This window comes from Elaeis guineensis, chromosome 5 (assembly GCF_000442705.2).
Source record: "Elaeis guineensis isolate ETL-2024a chromosome 5, EG11, whole genome shotgun sequence".
NCBI lineage: Eukaryota > Viridiplantae > Streptophyta > Magnoliopsida > Arecales > Arecaceae > Elaeis > Elaeis guineensis.
In genome coordinates, this window is record NC_025997.2 from 131,634,326 (window position 1) to 131,660,869 (window position 26,544).

Sequence of the window (26,544 nt, forward strand, 5' to 3'; positions counted from 1 at the left end):
ATCTCAGGAGGCTGTTTTTGCCTATGAGATTTGGGCTGGCCACTTCAAAATTATTACTGAGTTCTTATGAATATAGCCGTAGCATAATCTACAAACTTATGATTTTGCTGGTTATACCAGCTTAATCCACAAATCCGATTAGATTTTTAACCCAATTATCCAAACACGTCTTTGTTGTCAAAGATTTGAAATTAACTTACAAATACTTTTATTCATTAAATTAGCTTCCTTAGTACCACTTAAAAGTTTAATAGCAATATTTGGAGATGGATTAGACTATGGTTAACTAGATTAAAATCAAGTCTGATTAGTTTTGATCAAATATTTCAGATTGGAGTCATTGGATATTACCTACTATCTCTCAACAGTTTATACATTAAAAATTATAAAGTTTGGAGACTCTTGAACTTTATACCAGGTGTTCAAAAATAATTATTTTAAATAATATGAAATAATACATAATTTTTTACCATCTGATGCACAAGCTAGAAATTTTTGGATCATATGATTTTTATGTAATATAGCTCAGAGGTAGTAGATTTATTCTTCGACTTGAATCAGCGATGTCGGGCTCCAATCATCTAGTCAGGACTGACTAGGTCTAATCTCAAATCCAATCAACCAGATTGTACTCCACCCTTTAATCTCCACAAATTTTTATTTTGTGATCTAATTTATTGATCATGAACAGAATTAGCATTAGATGGTTGACCAACCTTTATGAAGCCTCTGACAAAATGTAATCATTGACTTATGCCATTTATCGGTTTAAAAAGTTGGTGATGTCAAGAGGAAGCACACGAATGCAATGACCATGCTGAATTTGATGCCTCTGACCTGCAACGTTTCCACTAAGGTAGGTTACACCCGTGCACCCACCAAAAAAAGGACAAAAATAAACTACATAATAACACATGCATGCCCACACATGCACACATTCTTTCAAGAGAATTATAATAAAACACTTACCAATTTAAATCCAAAAATTAACGAATTTAACAATATTTTGCCAAGTTGTCTTATCCCTACTATATTTCTCCAAAAAAAAAAAAAATCAACAAAGGATGATAAGGATATACTGACTTCCGTAATGAAATGATAACAAGCAAATCGCATTGGGCTTCTATCAGATCATCTGAGATACTTAGACATCTTTCCATTTTAGCAATTATTTCTGCACAACTGGCTGATACATTTAGACATCCTTTCATGAATCTGTGTAGCCTCTTTTATCAAGATGTCAATAAGCAAACCATATTTGGCTTTTACCTTGTCTCGAGCAACTATCTATCCTTCTCATCTTCGTTATAAATTATGGAGCTCCTACTTTACTCAGCCATATTTATTTTCTATGATTTATTTGATGTCCACCTTGATTCATAGAATGTAACCATCCTATTTTGGATATTTACTCTTTGCTATGCATCTACCTAGATTATCAAATTTGTTTTATATACACTACAAGAAACCATAAAAAATGGAGAAATAACAATTTGCCCTATATCTTTGATAAGTTATCGGCTATTAATTTGTAAGTCGTCTTTATCATAGAATTGTTACATAATTTTAATGATATTTAAAAATATTAAAAAATTACACTTCATAACTTGTCTTTTTTAATTCTATCCAAAAGTCAGAAATACTCTTTGGAAACATGATTAGTCAATACAAAATAAAAATGTTGGCTAAGAGCATAGACTAACAACAAGTTTAATTCCAATCTCGAATAAAAATATATAAGATCGATTTGGCCAATGTTCTCAGTCAACGATTCAACCATATTTATATTAAAAATATATTAAAAATTATATATTTGGCTAAAATATATAATACAAAATGTTAAAAAAAAATTAAATACTACTATATATTACTTTTTAAATTGCAACATAAATAAGATTATCTATATTTTAAAAAACTTGTAAAAAAAAATATGTACAATTAAAGGAATATATTGAAGTTATTGATATTTTTAAATGTTTTAAACAAAATCGTTTGAAAATATCTTAAATAATGAAATGAAGTTATTCATTTCTAATTTTTGTCAAAGGAAAAAGGATTGAATTTTTTTATTAAAATAATTTTTAAAATATGAAATATTATAATATATTTCAAATGAGTATATTTCGTAATGTGAATAAGCTTCTAAGAAGGATAATAAATCCTAGTTTTAATAAATTATCATGGCAGCAAAGTGATTCCTCTAAATAGTATATGACATGGTTTTCAAATATTTTTTATCCGAATAATATTCGATCGACCAAGTCTAAATCCTTGCATTTCATAAATATCTTTTTTCTTGATGGTTCGTATTTCATAAATGTCAGGATATGATGCAAGGCATATTTTCTATTTTTATACTATTTTTTAATCTTTGACGATTCTATATCTTTTTATATACATGCTTACACGCATATATACATATATAAATATACACATACTAATATATCACGATGTTGTTATTAGGACACAATGATTATCAGTTTAAAATTAATTTTTTTAAAAAAATTAAAAATATATAAAGAGTAGCAAGTCAGATCGAATCCATAGAGAATGCAATGCTAATTTGAAATCTTTGATTTTATAAAAAAAATTAAGAAAATAATTTAAGTTGGAACAGAAATTAAAAATGTAAAAAAATAAATTTGATACTAAAATCTACTATCTAAATCTTAGTTTCTACTTACAATAAAAATAAAAAGTAAAAATTTAAAAGTATATAAAAATAAATTTTATATTAATCAAAAATAAAATTTAATTATAAAAAATTTAAAAGAATAGTAAAATAAAATAAATTGTAATAAAGATTTCAAAGTCAATTGGTGCAGTCTCATCGAAAAGATGGTAGATAATTTTTTCTTCTTCCTTCAAACTCCTCAAAACATGCTGAGCTTCCTCTTCTTCTTCCTCTTTGGATCTGATCTTCGATCGGTGTTGGCATAGAGATAGTGCAAGTACATAGCGATCTTCTAAGCAACTCCTTTTTAAAAGTCTTTTCGCAATCCAAAGCTTACTTGCTACCCCCTCTCTATGCCTCTCCCTCTCTTGGATGATTTATCTTGTATGTCTGAATACCTTTTTATAGCCTTCATAGACTCCTCATATCATATCTCCTTGCTATCCATAATTTTCTTCGTGTAATAGATCTCCTGGGCAGTTTAAACCTCTCAAATCACGTCCAAAATTCATCCGAAGCCATTTTTTATTTTCTGGCCATCAGATCATGATCCAACACCCGAGATCATGCCTCAAATAATCCTTAATCAAGTCGGAAATGATATCAGCTGTTGGATCAAGTTTGAGATTAGATTTGGACCGTCAGATGGTGCTTCAAAGTGTTCTGCTTCAGTTCTCCAACCGCAGCAAACCTTGACCATCCGATCAGACATGAGATCGCTTTGCAGCTGTTTGATGGCGCAATCCTGACCCACTCCTCTATACACCACAACAAAAATCGTGATAAAAATTCTTTGAACCGCAACCCAAATGCTGTGGACCGATCGATCGGTCCACCGTACACCAAGCAATCTTTTGGGTTTAATTGCATTTGATTTGTGTGTCAATTTTGGTTGATTTTGAGCCAAACTCTTGGCCATGAATTTGGTTTGAATTTAAGCCTTCATTCGAGATCCATTTTAAGTTTGATTTACTCTTAATTTGAGTTCTTATAACCTGTAAATCGGGCTCTTTGTATTGACGATCATCTTTCCTATAAAACATAAGAAGAAGCATCAATTGTTAAAGAATAAAAATAAATTAATATATATTTTGATACTTCTTATGGAATATTTATTATACTTATCACATCTCCCAACTTAAACTTTACTCATCCTAGAGTAAAGAAAAGATTTAGGATTAAGTACCTTTTAACTTAGAGTTTCAAATTTCACCAGACAATTTTCAAACGGACCATTAATGTTCAGTAGAATATGAGTGAGTTATGTCATTGAGATATTAGTACTAATCAATGTGGGAGTTAAGTAAAGAACATTAAATCTTTTCTGAAGATTTTCTAAATTGCCTCCTATCTTCATCTCTAAATCGTCTAACATTTATATGGACAAGTGCATTGTTACTTCCATTCTTTATTTATTATAAAAATATTTTTATATTATCTATTTTTTTATGTGAACCATAATACTTACTTAGACGAAGGCATCCAGTTATTCGATAGGAGATCAATGTTTAGACTTTACTCTTTTTTTATGTTTCTTTAATATTGTATAGCTATTGAGTATCTTAACCCCTTAAGCTTTCTGTCTGATCTATGTAGCAAGTTTTTAGTCAATGACATTCGAACCAGATGATTTTAGGATACTAGATATAAAATATTTCTCGAACTTACTAGTTCAAATCAAATAGACTATAAGTTAAGACTATCTTTACAACAAAACTTCTTTACTCTTCACATTTTTTGACACAAAACTCAATGCTTGTTTAAGCAAAGAGGTCCGATTACTCAGCATGAAGTACTTAAAAAAAAAATTTATATGAAGAAATGTATAGTTACCCTACACAAGCTCATAAGAAGTAAACTCTTTTTTGATGCTGGTAGAAGAAATTAAAAGTACTTACAGAAAAATATTTATATTTAAAACTTAATTCTTTATTAGATTTTCTTAATACTTGATCTCTCGATATCTCACAAACTCTCTAGTCTGTGCATCAATTTTTTTAAAAAAAAATATTTGGTATAACTCGATTTTTAAGCATAATCGGATACCTAAACACTAAATACTAATTTATTTGAGGACTTAAAAAAAATATTATTCTTTCTCCCAACTTAAACGACATTGTTATCAATGGAATAGAAAAAATAAAGTATGACAGACAAAGAGAAAGAAAAAGAGAGATATCACCTAACCCAGATATGTACTTAACTCAGCCGGGTCATCATGATTCCACTCGAAATTTTTTCAAAATTGATTCTTAGTCCTAAACTTAAAAAGAAGATAAAAAATAAAAAAAAAGATTCAAATGTAAAAAATGAATTGCCTCCCAATAAGCGCTAAGTTTAACGTTTTCAGTCAGATACTATGAGGAAGTCCTACTTAAAACTAAAGAGGCTTTGTCATCATGGTAGTAAAACATCCGTAAAATATGCTACGACAATTAGCCCAGACCAATAGGGTGTATTGGGCAAGCATGCAATACCAGGGTCTAAAAATATGATTATAGTCTTCATGATGATCAAGAAGGGATTATGTTTGTTGGACCAAGATTGGGGGTGGTAGTTTAAAAATTTTTTCAACTATATCCTATTTTACCGTAATCTCTTTCTCAGGTATAATGTGTCTCAGCATCATCTCTTTTTTATCTATAGCATGATATTTTTTTCAAATTAACATTAAATTTATCTCCATACATTATTTTAACATTGTAGAAAGATTTTGGAGATAAACCTCGAAAGTAGTGCCAACTACAGAGATATCAGTCATAAAAATTTTAATATCATTATTCATCATTTTAAAGATATCTCATTTGATAGCTTCTTTATGCACTTTTAGAACACCTATAAGTTGGGTTTCCTGATTAGGGATTATTAGAAGTTGGGGGGTGTTAGTGGGAGCATCCGAAAGTGACTTTAGTTTTAAAGTAATTGGTGATTCTAACAAGAGAGCTATTGGAGGGCAAGGTGATGGCTCACGATTTCTGATCCAAAGTCGGATGGTTTTGAAGTAGGGTGCTTCTACTAGGTCATTTATTTCTATGATATATCCATCTATATTAAAATCATCCATCCCAAAATTATGGGATATAGCTTCCTTTATTGTGTTATTTATTTGTGGTCCTTGGAAAGTCTCTATTAATTCCATTATTTCATCAATTTGTCCTCCCTTTCCATTAAAAGAAATAGATGATTCTAGGGCACTTGGGAATGGGACCAAAGGTTGGTAGGCATTAGGTGGGTTGTTCCTGGGATTCACTATCGGTTGGCTTGACAATGGACTTGATTCTCGCCTCATGGTGGACTCAGCTAACAATCCTATTTGTGCTTCTAGTCTGAGGATAGATTACAGTTGAGTCATAATCAATTGCTGAAGTTGATTGAACCTATCGTCGGCTAGATAAGTTTGTTGAGGAGGTAGGTATAATGGCTAATTATGATATGATGGCTGGATAGGTTGATTAGACTGACATCTATTATAGATATAGTACTAATATTGGGGTCTATTTTGAAAGTTTTGTACCAGAAAAATTTAGGTCTGAGCTTGTTGGGATTTCCAAAAAAAATTAAGATGATTCCTTCAATCTGGATTATATGTGTTCGAGAATAGATTATTAACAGGCTTGAAGTAATCTTGGACAGCTTAAACTTATTCTTGGATCGATGAAAGGTGAAAACTATGCAGCCGTAGGACATTCACTCACATGGTAGGCTGGGCTAGCACAAATAGAATAATTCTTTTGATAATTAAAAGGTGTTGTATATTGTACAGGAGATTGTTAATCTAAAACTAGGAACTGATCAAATTTTTGGACAAGCAGATCGACTTTATCTAATTTTTGAGCCATCAGATTCAAGTCGGTCTTAGAACTAGGGTCTAACTACTTGATTTCATAGAAAAATGAAAACATCTAGATTGTGATCGACTTGATCTCATATTGATTTTCAAAAATATCAGATAAGTGGATACAAGTCGATGAATTATAGGTGAAAGGAATAAAATATTCTTTCATTTTTCTAAATAGTTCTTCAGGATTTTCAACCATTTGATTGTCAGGTTTAATGTAGATCAGCAGTTTAATTTCAGGATTAGATTCAAAAACTTGATATATCACGATGTTATCGTTAGGACACTGTGATTATCAGTTTAAATCTAACTTCTTAAAAATAAAAAATATATAAATAGTAGTGAGTCAGATCAAATCCACAGAGAAGGTAGTGCTGATTTGAAATCTTTGATTTTATAAAAAAAAAATTAAAAAAATAATTTAAGTCAGAAATAGAAATTAAAAATATAAAAAAAAAATAAATTTGGTACTAAGATCTACCATCTAATTTTAGCTTCTACTTGCAATAAAAAAAAGAGTAAAAATTTAAAAGTGCATAAAAATAAATTTTGTATTAATCAAAAATAAAATTTAATTACAAAAATTTAAAATAACAATAAAATAAAATAAAATGTAACAAAGATTTTGAAGTCGATTGGCGCACCTCGTCGGAAAGATGGTTAATGACTTCTCCTTCTTCCTTCAAACTCCTCAGAGCATGCTAAACTTCCTCTTCTTCTTCCTCTTTGGATTCGATCTTCAATTGATGTTGGCATGAAGATAGCACAGGAACAGAACTCTCTTCTAAACACCTCCTTCTTAGAAGCTTCCCATAATTCAAAGCTTGCTTGCTGCCCGCTCTCTATACCTTTTCCTCTCTTGGATGATTTTTCTTTATGCCCGGATCCCTTTTTATAGCCTTCATAGCCTTCTCATATTATATCTCCTTGCTACCTATGGTTTCCTTCACATAACAGATCTCCTAGGCAAGTTAAACCTCTCAAATCATATCCAAAATGCATCCCAAGCCGTTCCTTATTTTCTAGCCATCAGATCATGATCCAATGCTCGAGATCACACCTTAAATAATCCTTAATCAAGTCAGGAATGATATCAACCATTGGATCAAGTCTGAGATTAGATTTGGACTGTCGGATCATGCTTCAGAAGTGTTCTACTTCAGTTCTCCAACCACAGTGAACCTTGACCATCCGATCAGGCATGAGATCGCTTTGTAGCCATTCGATGGGGCAATCCCGACCCACTCCTCTGCACATCGCAACAAAGATCGCGATAAAAACTTGGTGGACCGCGACCCAAATGCTATGGACCGGTCGGTTGGTCCACCACATACTAAGCAATCTTTTGGGCTTAATTAGATTGGGTTTGTGTGTCAATTTTGATTAATTTTGAGTCCAATTTGGCTTGGATTTGAGTCTTCATTCGGGATCTATTTTGAGTCTAATTTGCTTCCAATTTGAGTTCTTTTAACCTATGAATCGGACTCTTTGTATTGACGATCATCTTTTTTACAAAATACAAGAAAAAGCATCAATTCTTAAAGAATAAAGATAAATTAATATATATTTTAATGCTTCTTATGGGATATTTATTATATTTATCGCACACACATATCACTACAAGAAATTAGGATATTAGCGACACAATTATTGATAGCAATTTTTTCACTGATAATAATTTATTAAATTTATTAACAATGGTGGAAAGATTATTAACAATGGTAGAAAGCATATTAGTGATGGTAGAAAGCGTATTAACGATGGCAGAAAGCGTATTAGTGACGGCATTTGCCGTCGTTAATAATTTATAATTTTTTTTATTTTTTTATGAATATAATATAATTTTAAAATTTAAAATACATCTTCATCATTCATTATTTAAATAATTATTATTAGAGTATCGTCAAAAAAGACCACATCGATCTGGCAGCCCTAGCTATGTCGATTAATAAAACTCGATTTTGACGGTCACAAACGATTACATGATGATCTGATAGATAGAGATCATTGATGGGTTTGAAAACTTATAATAATAATCTTGATAATATTTATAGCATACTATCAAAATTTTACTTCAATTGAACATCATTATCATGGTCAATTTAGTATGAGATGATTTGGACTGTTAAATGAAAAATGAGTGATCAAAAGATCAAACGACATACGATTATAATATAATTTTTTAGATAAATAATCTGTGCTACTACTTTGATTACTTACATAGTAGTGATCATAAAATTCAAACTACGTATATATAAACGATCTAAAAGTATATGTCTCTTGATATTCATTCTTAAAGTTCTTAAGTAATTATACTTGTACTTTTATAAGATCTGCTTAATATGAATAGTTTATAAATATATAGTTTATATTTTATGATCATCAATGTATGAATGATTAAAGTAGTAGCAAAGATCATTTACCTAAAAAATTATCTTAATTGGACGTCATTTGGCCTTTTGATCACTCATTTTTTTATTTAACGATCGAAATTATCCCATGCTAAATTGACCATGATATTGATATTTGATTAAAGTAAAATTTTGATAGTATACTATAAATATCATCAAAATTATTATTGTAAATTTTTGAATCCATCGGTGGTCTCTATCTATCAGATCATTATACGATCATTCCTGACCGTCGAAATTAAATTTTATTAATCAAAATAGCTAGGGCTACCGAATCAAGACGGTCTTCTGTGATGATACTCTAACAATAATTATTTAGATAATGAACGGTGAAGATAAATTTTAAATTTTAAAATTATATCATATTCAGAAAAAAATAGCGACGGATTTTTTATTAATTTGGTCTATGATTATTAGCAACAGATTTTTTTATTATTAGCGACGGTGTTTAGCCATCACTAGTAACTTTCTCCGTTCCCATCTATTATTTTCTTCCACCTTCCTTCCCCATGCGCCCTGATTTTCCTCCACACGCTTCCTCACATGCGTATCATTTTCTTCGAGCTCTCCCCTTGCCATTGATCACCTCCTCCTTCTCCCCCCACCGCTCTCCTTGTCGAATCAGCCCCCCACCGCCTCTCCTTTTCAAATCAACCACCCACCACATCCCCTTGCTAGATCAGGCCGTCGACCACCTCCCCCTTCTCCCCCAGCCACTCCCTTTATCGGATCGGGCCCCTGCCGCCTCCCTTTGCCGGATCAGCCCGCCGCCTCCCCCTTGCCAGATGGGGCCCTCCATCACCTCCCCCTTATCCGATCGAGCCCCCCGCAGCCTCCCCCTCTGCTCCCCTTGCCGGATCGGCCCCCCACCCCCTCTCCTTACCGGATCGGCCTCCCACCCTTCTCCATACCGGATCAGCCTCCCACCCCTCTCTATGCCGGATTGGGCCCCCCACCACCTCCCTCTTATTGGATCGGACCCTCTGCCGCCTCTCCTACTACAAAAAGAGGCTATGACAGCGGTTATACGGCAGCAGTTTCGAAAACCGCTATCATAGAATCTGCAGTAGCGATTATTACGAACCACTGCGAAAGGTCCACCTACGGCAGCGTAACCGCTGCCGTAGGTTTTACCTACTACAGCGATTATAAATAACCACCGTCACAGGTCTGACCTACCACAGCAGTTATTATGAACCACTACAGTAGGTCGGACCTACGACAGTGGTTATTTATAACCGCTATGGTAGGTAAAAATTTTATCGTCCTATAACTTTTGATCCAGAGGTCTGATTTCAGCAAATTTTCTTTTGATTTCATATAACCTTTTAAGATCTACATGGCTGCAATGATAATAATGTACAAAAATTATTTTACCCCTCAAATTGGAGTTTTAAAAAAATTTAATCGATACTTAAACAATTTTGGATGATTATATGAACCTATAATAGTAAAATTAATTTTAAGTACATCTTTACTATTTATTATCTAAATAATTATCATTAGATCATCCTCACAAAAGGCTGCCTCGATCTGATAGCCATAACTTTATCGATCATTAAAATTTGATTTCGACAGCTATGAATGACTGCATGATAATCTGATAGATAGAGACAATTAATGGATCCAAAAATTTATGATGATGATATCAATAATATTTGTAGCATACTATCAAAATTTTACTTCAATCGAACATGATTATCATGATCAATTTCACATGGAATGATTTGGATCGTTAAATAAAAAATGAGTAATCACATGGCCAATCGACGTCTGATTGAGATGATTTTTTGGATAAATGATCTTTATTAATACTTTAATCATTTGTACGGTGGTGATCATAAAATTTAAACTATATGTATACATTAAAATCCACTTGAGCACATCTTACAAAAGCACAAGTACAATTACTTAAGAAATTTAAAAATGAGTAGCAAGCGATATAGAGTTTTAGATCATTCATATATGCATAATTTGAATTTGATGATCATCACCATATAAATAATTAAAGTAGTAACAAAGATTATTTACCTAAAAAATTACCTTAATCGGACGTCATTTTCCTTTTGATCAATCATTTTTTATTTAACAACCGAAACTATCTCATGCTAAATTGATTATAAAAATGATATCCGATTGAAGTAAAATTTTGATAGTATGCTACAAATATCATCAAAATTATCATCATAAATTTTTTAATCTATCAGTAGTCTCTATCTATCAGATCATCACATGATCATTCGAGCTGTCGAAATCGAATTTTAATGATCGATATATCTAAGGCTACTGGATTGAGACGGTCTTTTGTGACTATACTCTAACGATAATTATTTAGATAATGAATAGTGAAGATAGATTTTAAATTTTAAAATTATATCATATTTAAAAAAAATAAAAAAAAATATATTCTGCCTCTGTAGCAGCAGTTGTACAATAATCGCTACTATAGGTCTATGACAGCGATTTACTAACCGCTGCCATATCTTAACCGATGGCAGTGATTATCACGAACCGCTGTCATAGATTGACCTACGACAGTGGTTACCGATAATCGCTGTCATAAGAGACCTATAGCCGCGGTTATTTATAACCACTGCGATATGTCTAAAATATAGTTTGTGATAGTCCCACATTGGTTGTGGAAGAAATGAATAACTTGTACATAATAACTTAAAAACTTAAGCATTTCACGATCTCTCCCTCTACCCGAGCCTTGCCGCCACCTCCCGCACGCCCATCATCGCTGTGCGGTGCCACCTTCCCGTGCCGCCAGCCACTGTGCGGCACCGTCGGTCGCCGCCATGGTGGGCCAGCACCATCGACCGCTGCCACCGCCCCCTCCCGTCGGTCGGCCACCATCCTTTACTGATCGATCATTTTGATAGGTCAAAGGCTACAGCAGTGGTTTGGCAACCACCGCCATAGATTTAACTAGGGCAGCGATTTGTCAACCACTGCCGTAGCTTTATAGCAACGGTTGGACAACTATTGTTATATTTCTATGGCAGAGGTTGCTATAGCAACAGTTTCAAAATCGCTGCCATACCATGTCTACGGCAGCGATTGATATAATCACTGTCGTATCTTAAAAAATCACTGCCATAGCCTATAACGATGGTCATAGTGGCAGCGGTTATGCTAACTGCTACCATAAGCTATGGCAGCAATTTTTTAGACTATGGCAACGTAGGCTATAGTAGCGATTTTTTGGATTACGACAGTAGTTTTCAACTACTACCGTAGTCCTATTTTGTAGTGGTGCTCCCCTTGTTGGATCTGCCCCTAACCGCCACCAGCCGTCCCGAGCCCCCAATCGCGAGCCCTCAGCCACCTCCTACCTCTCCGAGCCCCTAGCCGCGAGCATCCAACCGCCTCCTCGAGCCCTCGGCCAACTCCTGCCTCTGTAAGCCCCCGACCACCTCTTGCCTCCCCAAGCCCCTGGCCACGAGACCCTTGTCACCTCCCGCATCCACCAACCCCCAGCAGCCTTTCACCTCCACCAGCCTCCGGCAGCCTCCTGCCTCTCCGAACCCCGATTGCGATCCTATTAAGGTAATTGCAAATATCTCTGAGCTCAAGTGCTTCATGGATTCCTTGTTCACGCTCTTAGTGACACCACCAATGGTTGCATATCTACTGGTAGCTAGCTCTTATTTTAATATTCAATATTGTCTATGATTGAAGTGCTTGATTTGTGAATTATTCTAATATTTTTTTTAAATGCAAGACTGCATTTTAATCCTACTGAGAAGGAACATGGGGCATCTGAAGATGAGAATCACCATACTGGTGATCTTGAAAATGTGACTGCTGGTGAAGATGGTATGATCTATTTGTCATGGCCAAGATGGTATGATATATTTGTCATGGCCACTTTATGATGCTGCATTGTTATTTCCATAACATTTAAAAATGACAACTTGATATTAGAAGTGGTGTTTTACTTATACTTGAGCAGGTTTACTGAAGTATTATGCATAGCTGGTTACTAGAATACTAGATGTTCACATAGTTTTGATTTGATGTTTCAGAAAGTGTTAATTTTAGCATTGTTGACAAACAGATTATTTATTTTTTTCTTATGTTTAATATAGTTTTAATGAAATATTATTATTTCTATCTTTTAAACTCTTCCATATTTATTCTCTTTTATAGATTCCTCCCAATGGACCAAATTTCATTATTGGAAGGACAGTTGTTGTCCATGCCAATCCAGATGATCTTCCAAAAGGTAAACTTTACTCCTCAGATATTCATGTTAATTTCATATTTTATTAATTTTTGGCATTAACATTAGATGAAGTGGAACAATTAGTTATGATGTGTTGAGCATCAATTTGTATATATATTATTTTCTATTTTATTATTCTCTATTTATTGCATCAAAAATATGCATGAGCTAGTAAGTCATTAAAATCTCCATCTCTATTAATGCTAGCGTCTAATGATTTGCTTGTTTCTCTTTTACATGTTGAAACTATATTATAGTTTTTATAATCACCCAAATTGATTTATGTCACTCAGTACCATTTTATTATCTTGATTGCATATCTATACATAATTTTTTTAGTATATTTTTTTCTTGTACTTATTTTTTAGATTTCAATTTGTTAATATGCTCACTCATGGAGATGCTACATCCATATGCTACCTTTTTCTTATATGTATGTAATTTTTAAACTTGTAAAGCAGATTTGTAAAATGATATAATTTATATTTTAATATAATATAATTAATTTTTTATTTATAATTATATTAAATAATTATTATTTTATTTATAATAGATTTTAGAAAATAATTATGAAATTAATTTTAAAATATTTTATTATATATTTTAAAAAAATAAAAATCATTAGCGACAGCATTATCATCACTAATATTTTTTTAAAATTTTTAATTAAAAATAAAAAATAGCCATCATTAATAATTTTTTTAAAATTTTAATTAAAAAATTATTAGCGATGGCACTACCGTTGTTAATACCGTCGCTAATAATCATTGTTAGCAATGGTAAATTTATTGTTGCTAATAATGGCAATAAGCGACTGGGATATTTCCATCGGATCTTGCCGTCACTAATAGTCAATATCCTATCACAACAATTTACCATCACTAATAATCAATTTTCTTGTAGTGTCTGTATATATATATATAAGTGTGTGTAAGAAAAATGACTTTTAACGATGGTTATTAGCAATGGTAATTTTGCCATTGCTTATAAAAAAATTATTTATTAAATTTATTAACGATAGTAAAAAAAGTATTAGCGACAACACTACTAGCGACGGAATGAGCCATCGCAAAAATAAAAATTTATTTATTAAACTTACTAATGAATATAAAAATAGTATTAGCGATGGTACTATTAGTGACAGAATGAGCTATCATAAAAAATTTAAAAAAATATATATTTATTAAACTTATTAGCGACGGTAAAATCTTCACCCTCAATTTTGATTTTCCTGCTAAAATCCTCATTTTTTCTTTTTAATTTCCCCCATCTTTGATTTTTACCTTCCCTATCGATGACTGATCGAACCCCCCAGCCCTCTCCCCCTCTCCTAGTTCCCCTACTCACATCGCGCCGTCGGAGCCCGTAGCCTCCTCCGCCTGACCTCCATCGCCTCTTCTCTTTTCTCCCCCCTCGCCACCACCACTGCTCTCACAGTTCTGCTAACCCCGCCCCCACCCCCGCAGCTCCCCATGCCGCGCCCCCCCCCCCGGGGCTCTGTTGGCTATCGATCATTGCGGTGCATGATCCAACCTTAGATTTGCACCAAGATAGGTGAATCCTTTCCCGACCTCCCCCCCTGGCACTATTTTTTTTTCAACTAGAAGATTCCCGCCCTACTCTCCTCATGGCCACCTCCACCGATATCTGTCGTTGCCTTCATTTCCATCATCACCGATGTCGGCCTTGCTCTCATCTCCCTCAGGTGCTTTCTTTACCATATCCCCCCTTTTTTTTGTTTCGGACCTCTCCCGAACCCTCTCAAAGCTCCCCGCCCCTCTCCCCCCTCCTTTCTCCCCCGTCGCCTCCCATCTGGCCCCTTCTTGTCGCCCCAATCTGCAAATCCACCGCCCCTCGCCCCCCATAGCTGTGCTCCTTTCTCCCCCTTCTCCTCCCACCCGATCCTTTCCCGCTGTCCCAACCTACAGATCAGCCGTCCCTCACCCCCCACGACTGCTCCTCTTTTCTCCCCCCTCGCCTCCCCCCCCACCCCATCGCTCCCACGGCTCTGCCGACCCCACCCCTGCAGCTCCTCGTGCCCCCCCTCGAGGCTCTACTGGCCGCTAATCATTGCAGTGCATGATCCGACCTTGGATTTGCACCAAGATAGGTGAATTTTTTAAAAAAATATTTAATTATAATTTTTTTTCAAAAAATAAAAACTATTATCGAATTAAAATAGATTTTAAAAATTTTAATTATAAATTTTTAAAAAAATAAAATGAAATAAAATAATAATTTATTTTATTAAGTAAAAATATCATTGCTAATTATTTTTAAAATACCATCACTAATAGTTTATTAAGTAAAAAATAAAATAAGAAAATATTAGCGATGGTATTAGTGACGAAAAATGCAGTCGCTAATAGTTTTGCACCAAAAAAAAAAAATTTCTTCCCCTGCACACCCTCATTTTCCCCCATGCGTCCTTATTTTCTCCCACCTCCTCTTTGCCCCACCTTCGATCCCCCCGCCGCCCCCCTCTTTCCCCACCTCCAATCCTTCGATCCCCATTTTCCCCCATCGCACCATCAGATTCGACATCCCTGAGCACTCGACCGCCTCCCCAAGCCCCCCGACCTTCTTTCGCCTCCTCGAACCCCCGATCGTGAGCTCCCGACCACCTCTCGCCTCCTCGAGCCCCCGACCGTAAGCCCCCGACCACCTCCCACCTCCCCGAGCCTCCAGTTGTGAGCTCCCAGCCGCCTCCCATCTCCCTTAGCCCCTTGCTGTATCGGCCCCCCCACTGCCTCCCCGTTCTCCCCCCACCCCTCCTCTTGCCGGATCAGGCCCCCCATTGCATCCCCCTTCTCCCCTTGCCCCTCCCTTTGTCGGACTGGACCCGCGGCGGCCTCCCCTTTCTCTCCCCGCCCCTCTCCTTGCTGGATCAGACCGCCCGCTGTCTCCCCCTTCTCCTCCTACCCCTCCCCTAGTCGAACTGGACCTGCGGCCCCACCTCCTTCCTTCAGAGCGCCCAACCATCGGAGCGCCATGCCATCGGACCCACGCCGTCGCACTGTGAGTTTTAGCGATGATGCTGTTGCTGTTGCTAAAAATATTTTTATTTTAATATATTAATTAATTTTAATTATATAATTAATTAATTAGGTGTTAATTTATTTAATTAATTAAGTATTTTATTAAACTGTGATGACTGCTTACTCCGTGCGCTCATCTACTCCGATGGAGGTCAGAGGAGCATTTCTCTAAGCCCTAGGCCCAATCCAAAATTCGATCGGCTCGAGGAGGTAGTCAGGGGTTGAGGGAGGATATGATAATTGCCTATGTGAGATGCACCTAAAAAGTTTAGAAAGAGATCGATGGAAGTGATGCATTTTTGTTCTTATTATTGTAGTTACAGGATAAGCTTGGATGGTCTGTTACATCATAGATAACCACTTATAGCCACCAAATGGTTAAAGGTGCAGAAAAACTTGCAATGCCTTATTTTTTAATGACAGATCTAAGCCTTCTTCTTTTTCTCTTTCCCTTGTTTACTTTGTTGTTCTCTGATTTAAGTACTGTTTTTAAGTTTTTATTTTATTTTTTAAAAAAAAAATTACTCCCAATTTTTGGGTTGGGCTCAAGTAGCGATGGAGAGCTCGGGGAGGCTATGATGACTGTCTGTGCGAGATGCACCTAAAGAGTCTAGAAAGATTGATGGAGGCGATGCATTTCTATTCTTGTTGTTGTAGTTGCAGGACAAGCTTGGATGATCTGTTACATCTTAAACAACCGCTTGCAACCACCTCATAGTTAAAGGTGCAGAGGAACTTGCAATGCTTTATTTTCAATGGCAGATCTTAAGCCTTCTTCTTTTCCTCTTTCTCCTGTTTACTTTGTTGGTCTCTGATTTAAGTATTGTTTTTAAGTTTTTATTTTATTTTTTTAACTGCAACAAGCTTGAAAGGCAGAATCAATATTTCTATTTGATAGATGGGATGGAGGTGTAGATACATCCGTATCATCGAATGGGTCATGTAGGACCAAGCCGTTCGAGAATGGAGAGAGTATATCAAAATATACTCTTCCATGTCAGTTTAGACTTGAGATGAAAGGGATGGATATAAAAGAGTCAAAATTCAATCTAACCATCTAATGGATGGATCGGAGATATCTGTAGCTCCGTACCATCGAATGAAACATATAGGAATAATTCGTTCGAGAATCAAAGTAATATATTAAAATATATCCCTTCATGTCGGTTTAGGCTTGAGGCGTATCAATTACAATAATTTTTCAGTTTTAATTAACTTAGTTACAGACTATTGATTTTATTTTTAGAGATTATAAATCATGTCTTCCTAAGATCGGAGCCGTTACAGCCAAGGAGAGAGCTCTGGAGGAGAGAGCTCCAATGCAACCAACTCGCATGATTTTATGGCATACATACCACACGGTAAACTCTGATACTTTAGATATTCTCTTTTATGTTATTTTATCTTTTATTATCTAAGGATGCATTTGGTTACACTTTTTGATTTTTGATTTTTAAAAAATATTTTTTATTTTTTTTTTATTTTTACTATTGAGTAAAATCAAAAAAGTAAAAAATTTGTTTGGTAACTACGTTGCTATAAAGCAAAAAGCAACATTTGGAGACGGTAGGTGAAGAGCTCGACGAAGGAGAAGGGTTCAGAAAGGGAGGGAGAAGGGAGTAGGGAGGTAAAGAGATCGATGAGGGAGAAGGATTTGGGCTCTTTACTTTTTAGTTTGGCGTTTTAGATGTGGAGAAGCAAAAAAAATAGAAAAGCAAGTTTTGAAAAGCCAAAAAATTTTGCTTTGCATATAAAGCAATTATTTTGATATTTTTGATTTTTACTTTTTACTTTTTATGGTGTTACTAAATACTACTTTTTGATTTTTACTTTTTAAAAATTAAAAAAAAAATTTAATGGCTAACCAAATGCATCCTAATATAACATTCTTTATGATGTCTTGATACTCTCAGATTTGGACGACGTGGGATCACCAGTGACCCCACACTCACATGGAGCAACATTCGGCTCTCAGAGTCTGATATATGGTAGAGGACAAGTCCGGCTCGCAGCATCTCCGACTCAATCGGAGGATAGACAACTCATCCACATCCAGAGTCACACATAAGTACTATATATCTTCACTGAATATAGTTAAATTTACTATAGACACACACAGTAGCTGAGTCGTGCACCAAGATGGCTGCAGTTATGGGAGGCCACACGTCGGTCTTGGAGGACTGGTGATTACTTAGATCCTCATTCTTGATAGATCGTGGTAACAACTTAAAATATTATTTATTAGATTTTTTATATATACTGATATGTATAGACTAATAAATTTCTAAACTGTATAGACGGATTATTCAGAATATCTTGTATCACAGCATGGTAAGGATCCATCCTCTTACCCCCTTTTTGACCTCGAAGGATGGCTCATGGCCACCAGAGGGGTGAGTAGGATCCGGATCATAGGATTCGATCATAGCTTCGATCCTCCACCAGCTCGGAGATCTTCGTCGATGTTCCCTCTCAGGGCTCGATGACCCAGACTTAGGCTGACGCACATGTGGAGGAGGTCGTGCAGAGATTTTTGAGCCATCGATCTCAGAGCTTCTGAGATGCTATCCATAATACGGTTATTGAGATTCTCTGAGATCTACATCTATGCGATCAGCTGGGCTTATTGTCACAGTCATCACAGCAGGTAAGTCTATTATTAATTTTCTTTACTTGTTTAAATTTTTATATTTAGAAGCTTTACATATTTAGGCTTGAGTCCGAGAATGGAACCTAAGAGGTAAAAATTTAATCTAACCATTCAATCAATAGGCCGGGAGTGTCTATAGCTCAGTATCATTAAATGGAACGTGTAGGAATAATCTGTTCGAGAATCGGAGTAGTATATCAAAATATACACCTCCGTATCGATATATACATTTTTGTATCGAAACTTATTAATAATTCAAGAATGAGATCTAGGATGTAAAAATTTAATCTAACCATCCAAATGATGGGCCAGAGGTATCTATAGCTTCATATCATCGAATAAAATATGTAGGAACAAACTATTCGAGAATCGAAGCAGAATATCCAAATATACGTCTCCATATCGACATTTATGCTTTCGTATCGAAACTTATTAATAATTCAGGAATGAAACCTAGGGGATAAAAATTCAATCTAACCATTCAAATGATGGGCCGGGGATATCTGTAGCTCCATATCATTGAATGAAATATATAAAAAAAATCTGTTCGAAAATCGAAGTAGTATACCAAAATATATATCTCCGTATCGATACATAAGCTTTTGTATCGAAACTTATTGATAATATTTTATTTTTCTTCATTACAAGATACTGAGACATCCGACTCTCATCCACCAACTGCTAGAGAGAACATATAGGAGCAGGAGGAGGATGAGGAAGATGATGAGGAGGATTTTATATGATTTTTTTTTATATGTATCTAATTTTGATACTTGTAAAGTAGTATCTGTATGTAAAATTATATAATTTATATTTTTAATATAATATAATTAATTTTATATTTATGATTATGTTAAATAATTGTTATCTTATTTATACTAAATTTAAAAAATATTATTGCTTGTTGCTGTAATTAAAATAGATTTTAAAATATTTAATTATAATTTTTTAAAAAAATAAAAACTATTAACGATGGCATTAGCGACACAAATTACCATCACTAATAGTTTTTTAAAATTTTTAAAAAAAATAAAAAACTATTGGCAGTGGCATTAGTGACAAATTATCATGCTAATTAATTTTTAAATTTTTAAAAAATAAAAAAATTTATTAGCGACAGCATTAGCGATAAATCTGTTGTCGCTAATAATTTTTTAGATTTTTTTTAAAAATAAAAAATTATTAGCGATGACATTAGCGATAAAATTATCGTTGCTAATTATTTTTTATAAATTTAATTTAAAAAAATTAAAATTATTAGTGACAAAAGTTTATCGCTAATACTGTCGCTAATTAGCATTATTAGTGATGGCGGATCTACCGTCGCTAATAATAATAATTAGCAACTAAGATATTTTTATCGATTTTTTAGCTAGCGATAAAAAGCAGTTGCTAATACTATTAGCGACGGCAAACTCACTATTAGCGATGGTATTTAACCATCGCTAATAATCAGTTTTCTTATAATGATAGTAAATAGATAGATAGATATAGATATATAGACACATACATACCTACTACATATTTTTTTAGGTGAAGAAGAAAAGCTTATGACATAACTAGTATTTTGTACTAAAGGTGTATCTCAAGTATATCGAATCAGTATAGCTATCCTTCCTCTGGCACAGCAATGCAATCTCAATAAGTACCGAAATACTACATAATTCTTTTCTTCAAATAATTCGTCCAACTCAAGGATAGCTATAATGTCCTGAAGTTTTTTGTAACGTTGTGAGGTTTGCTTGACTCTTTGCGTAGTTTCATAATGTTCCTTATGGTGGAGAGGACTCACAGGACAAGAATCTGTCGGCAAACAAAGAAATATATCCGAAGCTTAGTTTCCAGACGCGTAAGCTACTCAGAAAGTACCACACGATGGTGATCTCGAACATCATTATACGATTTTTCGAACTCGACTATTAGCAGGAAGATCTACGATATTCTCTCCACTGCTGACAATGAGTTCCGCCTGCTTGAGACTTTCTTCTATCGTTTGCTGCTGGTTCTTTTTCTTCGAGGATGCACCTTTAGCTTCATCAGTCTTCTTTGCCTGCTCAGATCCCTTAACCGTGGGCATCCATTTGTCTGTAGATCTTGTTTCTTGAGGCTTTTCTGATCTTTTTTTTGCCGTGCAGCGAGTGCCACCTACCACACACATTTTTTTAGGTGAAGAAGGAAAGCTTATGACATAACTCCTGTATGCGATGGTCTTGATTGTATTATGCACAAAGTTTTTCTTATTTTATGTTCCTTTTTTTATTATTCAACAACGATGGCCGCGGTCACGAGTCTGACCTGGTTCACATCAAAAGAAAAGGGCAAGAGACAAACCAGGGACCATTCACTTCCTATGGTTGTTGGATTTTTTTTTTTTTTTTTTTTTTGGTGAAATGGTTGTTGGATTTATTGAAGTTCCAACAAATTACATCTATCAATGAGCAATGTCACTCCCATCCATAGCTTCAAAATGCAGCGTCCAATAGAAATCCAACTAATGCATTCATCGAAACTTCTATGCATGCACATGCTTGAAAGGAGCTTTTGTCACCTAGACCTACTCCCCGTATCAACATTAGCATTAGGTTTCCATTTCTTACATGAGAACCTTAATGCCCAAGGCAGATCCATGGGACAGATCGATGTAGCCTAATAGGTAATTGACCGATATTATCATAGTTTGACATAGTATATATGAAGCTAAAATGACACAAGATCCATGTCTTCTTTTTAAAATCCTTCACTCGAGCGGGCATATTTAAGAAAAAATGTGCTTCATAACACAAATCCACCATGAATACATCAATCTTGTGCATCGCACTAACCTCTTGATAACATGTGGCAGGCCAACCACGAAGGAGAAGCGTTTTTCACCAAGACATTGTCGCACTGATCACACGAGAGTTACACAGCACCCACCAAGCTCATCAAGGACTGCGACATTCTACCTCCGAAGAGCCCACGAGACGCAACTTTTTAAACAACTACGAACCTACGGAGTAGGGACCTCAACACCAATAAAGTGATTGCATGTTCTTAATCCTTCTGGATCATATTCTATGCTTAATTTTCAAGGGAAGTGGAGATCGTCTAGCTACAATTTCTTTTATAATTAACGAAAAACCCAAAACACAAATGCAACTGAGAGAATGGCTTAGGCTGATAATTAATTAAAATTAATTCGACCAAAATCAGAAACGTCCGAGGGAAGGCGCCCCTTTGAACATGGAAACGGGATATTGAACAGAAGAAAAGTGGTTGGAGCAACGGTAACATTGCGCAAAGGCACGCTCCCAAAAAAAATAAATAGCAAAGCAAATTAACATTATAAAAATAGAGCGTTCTAAAAAAACTATAAATAGAAACACTTGTGTCTCCGTTGGGGACCCCAACTGACCCAAGCAACCTACTTGTTTCACATTTTCTTCAGCAAATTCCATTGTGCGATAACTACAAGAATAATTAAAAACTCTTTAGAGAAGAGTAACCTGCTTGTCGATCTTGGTTTGGAAGTTGGTGAAGAGGAATGTAATTGGAATTTGGCCACCATAGACACTTTCCTACAGCTCATTGGTCCATTAATTCAAGTAATATCCATGTCTAGAAGAATTGGAGCTTTCAATTTCATGTTGCAGACATGATGTTCTTAGAGTTTAACCTGCCACCCATCGAAAAGCCAGAAAATGAAGGCCCAGCTAATGGCTTGAATTAAAGTTTTTGTTTTGTCAATATCTTAATGAAGCCAGACTTTCGGTGTAACTTGCTCTAGGGTTAACCGTGGACGAAGACTTGCCTTAAAAAATAATAATGGTAATGCCTCCACTCTTCTGATATATCTCCAAGAACTCAACAAACACACACACACACACATATATATATACATAAAACCACGTAAAGAGTTCAAGGGACTTATAGGTTTTAAGTAGAGGAAATCCATCGGAGCTCCTCACTTCTTCAGGCTCCTCGATCTCTTCTTAATTTTCTTTCCATCCTGTCGTGGACATGGTACGGTCTTTCTTCTTCCTAGTGTTTGCTCTTGCTACCATTGGGTCCGTGGCACACGCGGCCGTCGTGGACTACACTTTTGAGGTATAAACCTATTTTCTTACAAGCACGTTGTTTTTGATCGTCTTCTTTCTCTTCAATGCTTTGTCTTTTCTCTCCTTTATGTCACCCGAATTCCCATTTTGTACTTTAGTCAAAAAAAAAAAAAAATCCAATTTTGTACCCAAAAAAAAGTTTGAGGAAAAAAAAAAAAAAGACGAGACCTCTTGCACGTTCACATTTTTGATGCTGTGCCGGAAATCGAAGGATCTAACATATTGGCCCACTCTTTGAAAACAAAAACATCTAGTGAAATGCAAGAGCCAATTAAGAATGCTCGAGAAAAGAAATTTTAGTTTGGGAAGGCTTTTCCATTGCACACTGCGTAATATTAAAACAAGTAACGAAAGGCCCCTTAGCCGCTGCATGAATACGAAAGAGTTTTCATTGGAGCGGGATGTTGCATGTGGTGAAATTTGGTATACATGTCTCTCTACTGTACAATACTTGATTCTTTGCAATAAAATTGGTGAACAGTGGTCTTTCCCACCTCTGGTCTCCATTTTCATCAAGAAAAACAAATTTGGTATACATGTTTTGCAAACATCCAGTTCTGGACTAGTGTGCTAGCAACTTGGAACATTAATTTGTCCAAGAAATTAACTCAAAGCCCTCTATTACGTTGCATTTTGTTCTGCTGGAAATTCTCCGTTTCCTCTACAAAAAAGACACAAATGATGACATTGTTTTTATTGTTCCGGCAACATTATTTGTTAGCATATCAGTGATGACATATTCCGGATTCTGAAAAGGCTTGCAACGCCCTGTTGTATATATAGGTGGCAAACTTGACCATAAGTCGGCTGTGCAAGAGCAAAGTCGTCCCAGCAGTAAATGGGACGCTGCCTGGTCCAACCATCCAAGTTAACGACGGTGATACTTTGAAGGTTCACGTCATCAATAAATCGCCCTACAACATGACGATCCACTGGTAAGATTATGTCCTAGTCATATCATCATTGGAATTTACGTTGATTATCCCAAGGAAAGGGAGGCGATTGAAGTCTAATTATCACGCTATCAAACGCTCGGTGTCACGTCCGTGGCGGTGGGCGCAGGCATGGGGTGTTTCAGCTGCTCAGTGGTTGGGCTGACGGGCCTGAGATGATCACTCAATGCCCAATACCACCCGGGAAAAGATACACGTACCAATTCAATATCACCGGCCAAGAGGGAACGCTGTGGTGGCACGCCCACTCCTCGACCCACCGAGCTACAGTTTATGGCGCCCTCGTCATCCGACCCAGAGGAGGACCCAAAGCCTATCCCTTCCCCAAACCCTTCAAGGAAGTCCCCATTCTACTAGGTACACGTACATGTTCAGAAAAATAATGATATTTTAGTTGCAAATTCTCTTTCAATATAATTAATCTTCAAAATGTTCAATAATATGACCACCGGTATCTACGTCCAGGCGAGTGGTGGATTGCCGACGTGATGGACGTCCACAACGAGGCATTTTTGAAGGGTGGCGCCCCCAATATTTCCGATGCTTATACCATCAATGGAAAGCCCGGCGACCTCTACAATTGTTCTAGCACAGGTAAGTATTCAACACAGTGCACGCTAGCGCTAGCTGGCATATCCTTGTCGAGTTAGCGTTGATTTTGTCCGCCTGATGAACTAGAGCAAATTAGAGTCGGCCGCATGGACAAATTGCAACAATGATTCTTCCTTCTTCAATCAAAAAAAATTAAAATTAAATTTTTTTTAAAAAAAAAAAACTAAGATTAGTTCAACCTTCCAGCCTCCAAAAACAATACCATTAATTGGTTAATGGTTAATGTCAAATATTTATGTGAATAACGAATTAAGTTAATTATATTGGATTGGCAAACAGAGATCTACAAGTTGGAGGTGGAGCAGGGCAAGACCTACATGCTCCGGATCATCAACGCTGCACTCGGTAACCAGCTATTCTTCAAGGTGGCTGGACACTCCTTCACAGTCGTCGCGGTGGACGCCAGCTACACCAAGCCGTACAAAACGGATGTGGTGGTCATCGCACCTGGCCAGACTGTGGACGCCCTCATGGTCGCCGACGCCCCGCCGGCCCGCTACTACATGGCCGCCCAGGCGTTCATCAGCACGGCCCCTCCACCACCCCCACGTCCCCCCTTCGACAACACCACCACCACCGGTATAGTCCAATACAAGTCCACCAAGCCAACTTCGCCACACGTGACGACGACCATGCCCTCCTTCTTCGACAGCGGCATCGTCGACGGCTTCAACACCAACTTAACCAGTCTGATCAGGCCAGGGGATCCCACCGTCCCTCTCCAAGTTGACGAGCGGATGTTCATTATCTATGGGTTCGGCATCGCTGCTTGCCAACCGGGTCAAGTGTTATGCAATCAGACCCAAGGATCGCTGGCCGCTTGCATGAACAACGTCTCCTTCCAGTCCCCCACCACGATGTCGTTGTTGGAGGCGCATTTCAAGGGTGTCAACGGGATCTACACCTCCGACTTTCCCGTGAAGCCGCCGATGACGTTCGATTTCACAAACGCCAGCGTGAACTCGGTTGCAGCTCTGCAGCCGCTGATGTTCACGGCGAGGGCTACGAAATTGAAGAAGTTGAAATACAACTCCACCGTCGAGCTGGTGCTGCAGAACACGGCGATCCTCGGAGTCGAGAACCACCCGATGCACCTCCACGGGTACAACTTCTTTGTGCTGGCACGGGGGTACGGGAACTACAACGCGACGACGGCAGTGAATAGGTACAACCTGGTAGACCCGGTGGTGAGGAACACCGTCGGCGTGCCCGCCGGCGGTTGGGCGGTCATCCGGTTCACCGCCAACAATCCAGGTACACCTACTTCAGAATGCTATCCAGTACCTACTCCAAATCTAAACCTATATATCCATTAATTTTTTTGACGGACCATGTTAAAAGGGATAGATTAGCTGATTAATTAATCGATTCTTTTGTTACTGGGTCCCGGCCATGATATTTTGATGATTACGTGCAGGTGTATGGATCTTGCACTGCCACCTTGACGCCCACTTGTCGATCGGGTTGGCGATGGCTTTCCAGGTGCAGAATGGACCCACGCCGGAAACTACCCTTCCACCACCCCCTCCGGGCTATCCCAGTTGTTAGAAGAAACCGATCGAAGAAGGTAGCAAACAGCTGTGACAGAAGAAAGATAACACATGGTTTTACCAGTTTTCTTTTGTTGTGCCATAACACAGTGTCATTCCTTCTTTTTTTTTTTTTTGATCTTGTCTTTTTTGGTTTTTTTAAACTTAAGATGGGTTTGATGGTTCCTTTGGAGCTCGACATAAGAGCTAGGGTTAAAAATGTCCATTTCGTGAACTGTGTGGACTGAATAAAAAGCCAAGGTTACACTTTTCTTATGTCTGGGCCATTTTGGAACTCAATGGTGTGACTGATGATATAATATTATAGAAGTTCGAACTTGAAGCAATTTGAGCTTTCACATTCTTCCTTTCCTCGGTGCATTTTCTGAGTCAGAGTTAGGTTCCTCGCTCAAACAACGAAATAGATTGGGTTCCAACCTATTTCTTGGGACGCACCCATATCGAGCAACATCCAGATCGCCAACCAAGGGAAATAGCTAGGCCCGTGGAT

General features: G+C 36.5%; 1 protein-coding gene across 1 annotated transcript; it reads left to right on the forward strand.

The window, feature by feature from the left end:
• The first annotated feature begins 22,725 nt into the window (after positions 1–22,725).
• LOC105046308 (laccase-24) lies at positions 22,726–26,309 on the forward strand. The gene is made up of 6 exons (XM_010924869.4): positions 22,726–22,928; positions 23,723–23,874; positions 24,002–24,249; positions 24,358–24,486; positions 24,784–25,758; positions 25,922–26,309. Exons 1-6 carry the CDS (start codon positions 22,842–22,844, stop codon positions 26,050–26,052), a joined length of 1,722 nt encoding a protein of 573 aa, XP_010923171.1. The 5' UTR covers positions 22,726–22,841; the 3' UTR covers positions 26,053–26,309.
• The last annotated feature ends 235 nt before the right edge of the window (positions 26,310–26,544 follow it).

Excerpts from the sequence above, each read along its gene's own strand:
- LOC105046308 (XM_010924869.4), top strand. The coding sequence starts at position 22,842 with ATGGTACGGTCTTTCTTCTTCCTAGTGTTTGCTCTTGCTACCATTGGG. Across the intron at positions 23,875-24,001 it reads TACAACATGACGATCCACTG|GCATGGGGTGTTTCAGCTGC; the intron begins GTAAGATTATGT and ends CGGTGGGCGCAG. Across the intron at positions 24,487-24,783 it reads CTACAATTGTTCTAGCACAG|AGATCTACAAGTTGGAGGTG; the intron begins GTAAGTATTCAA and ends ATTGGCAAACAG.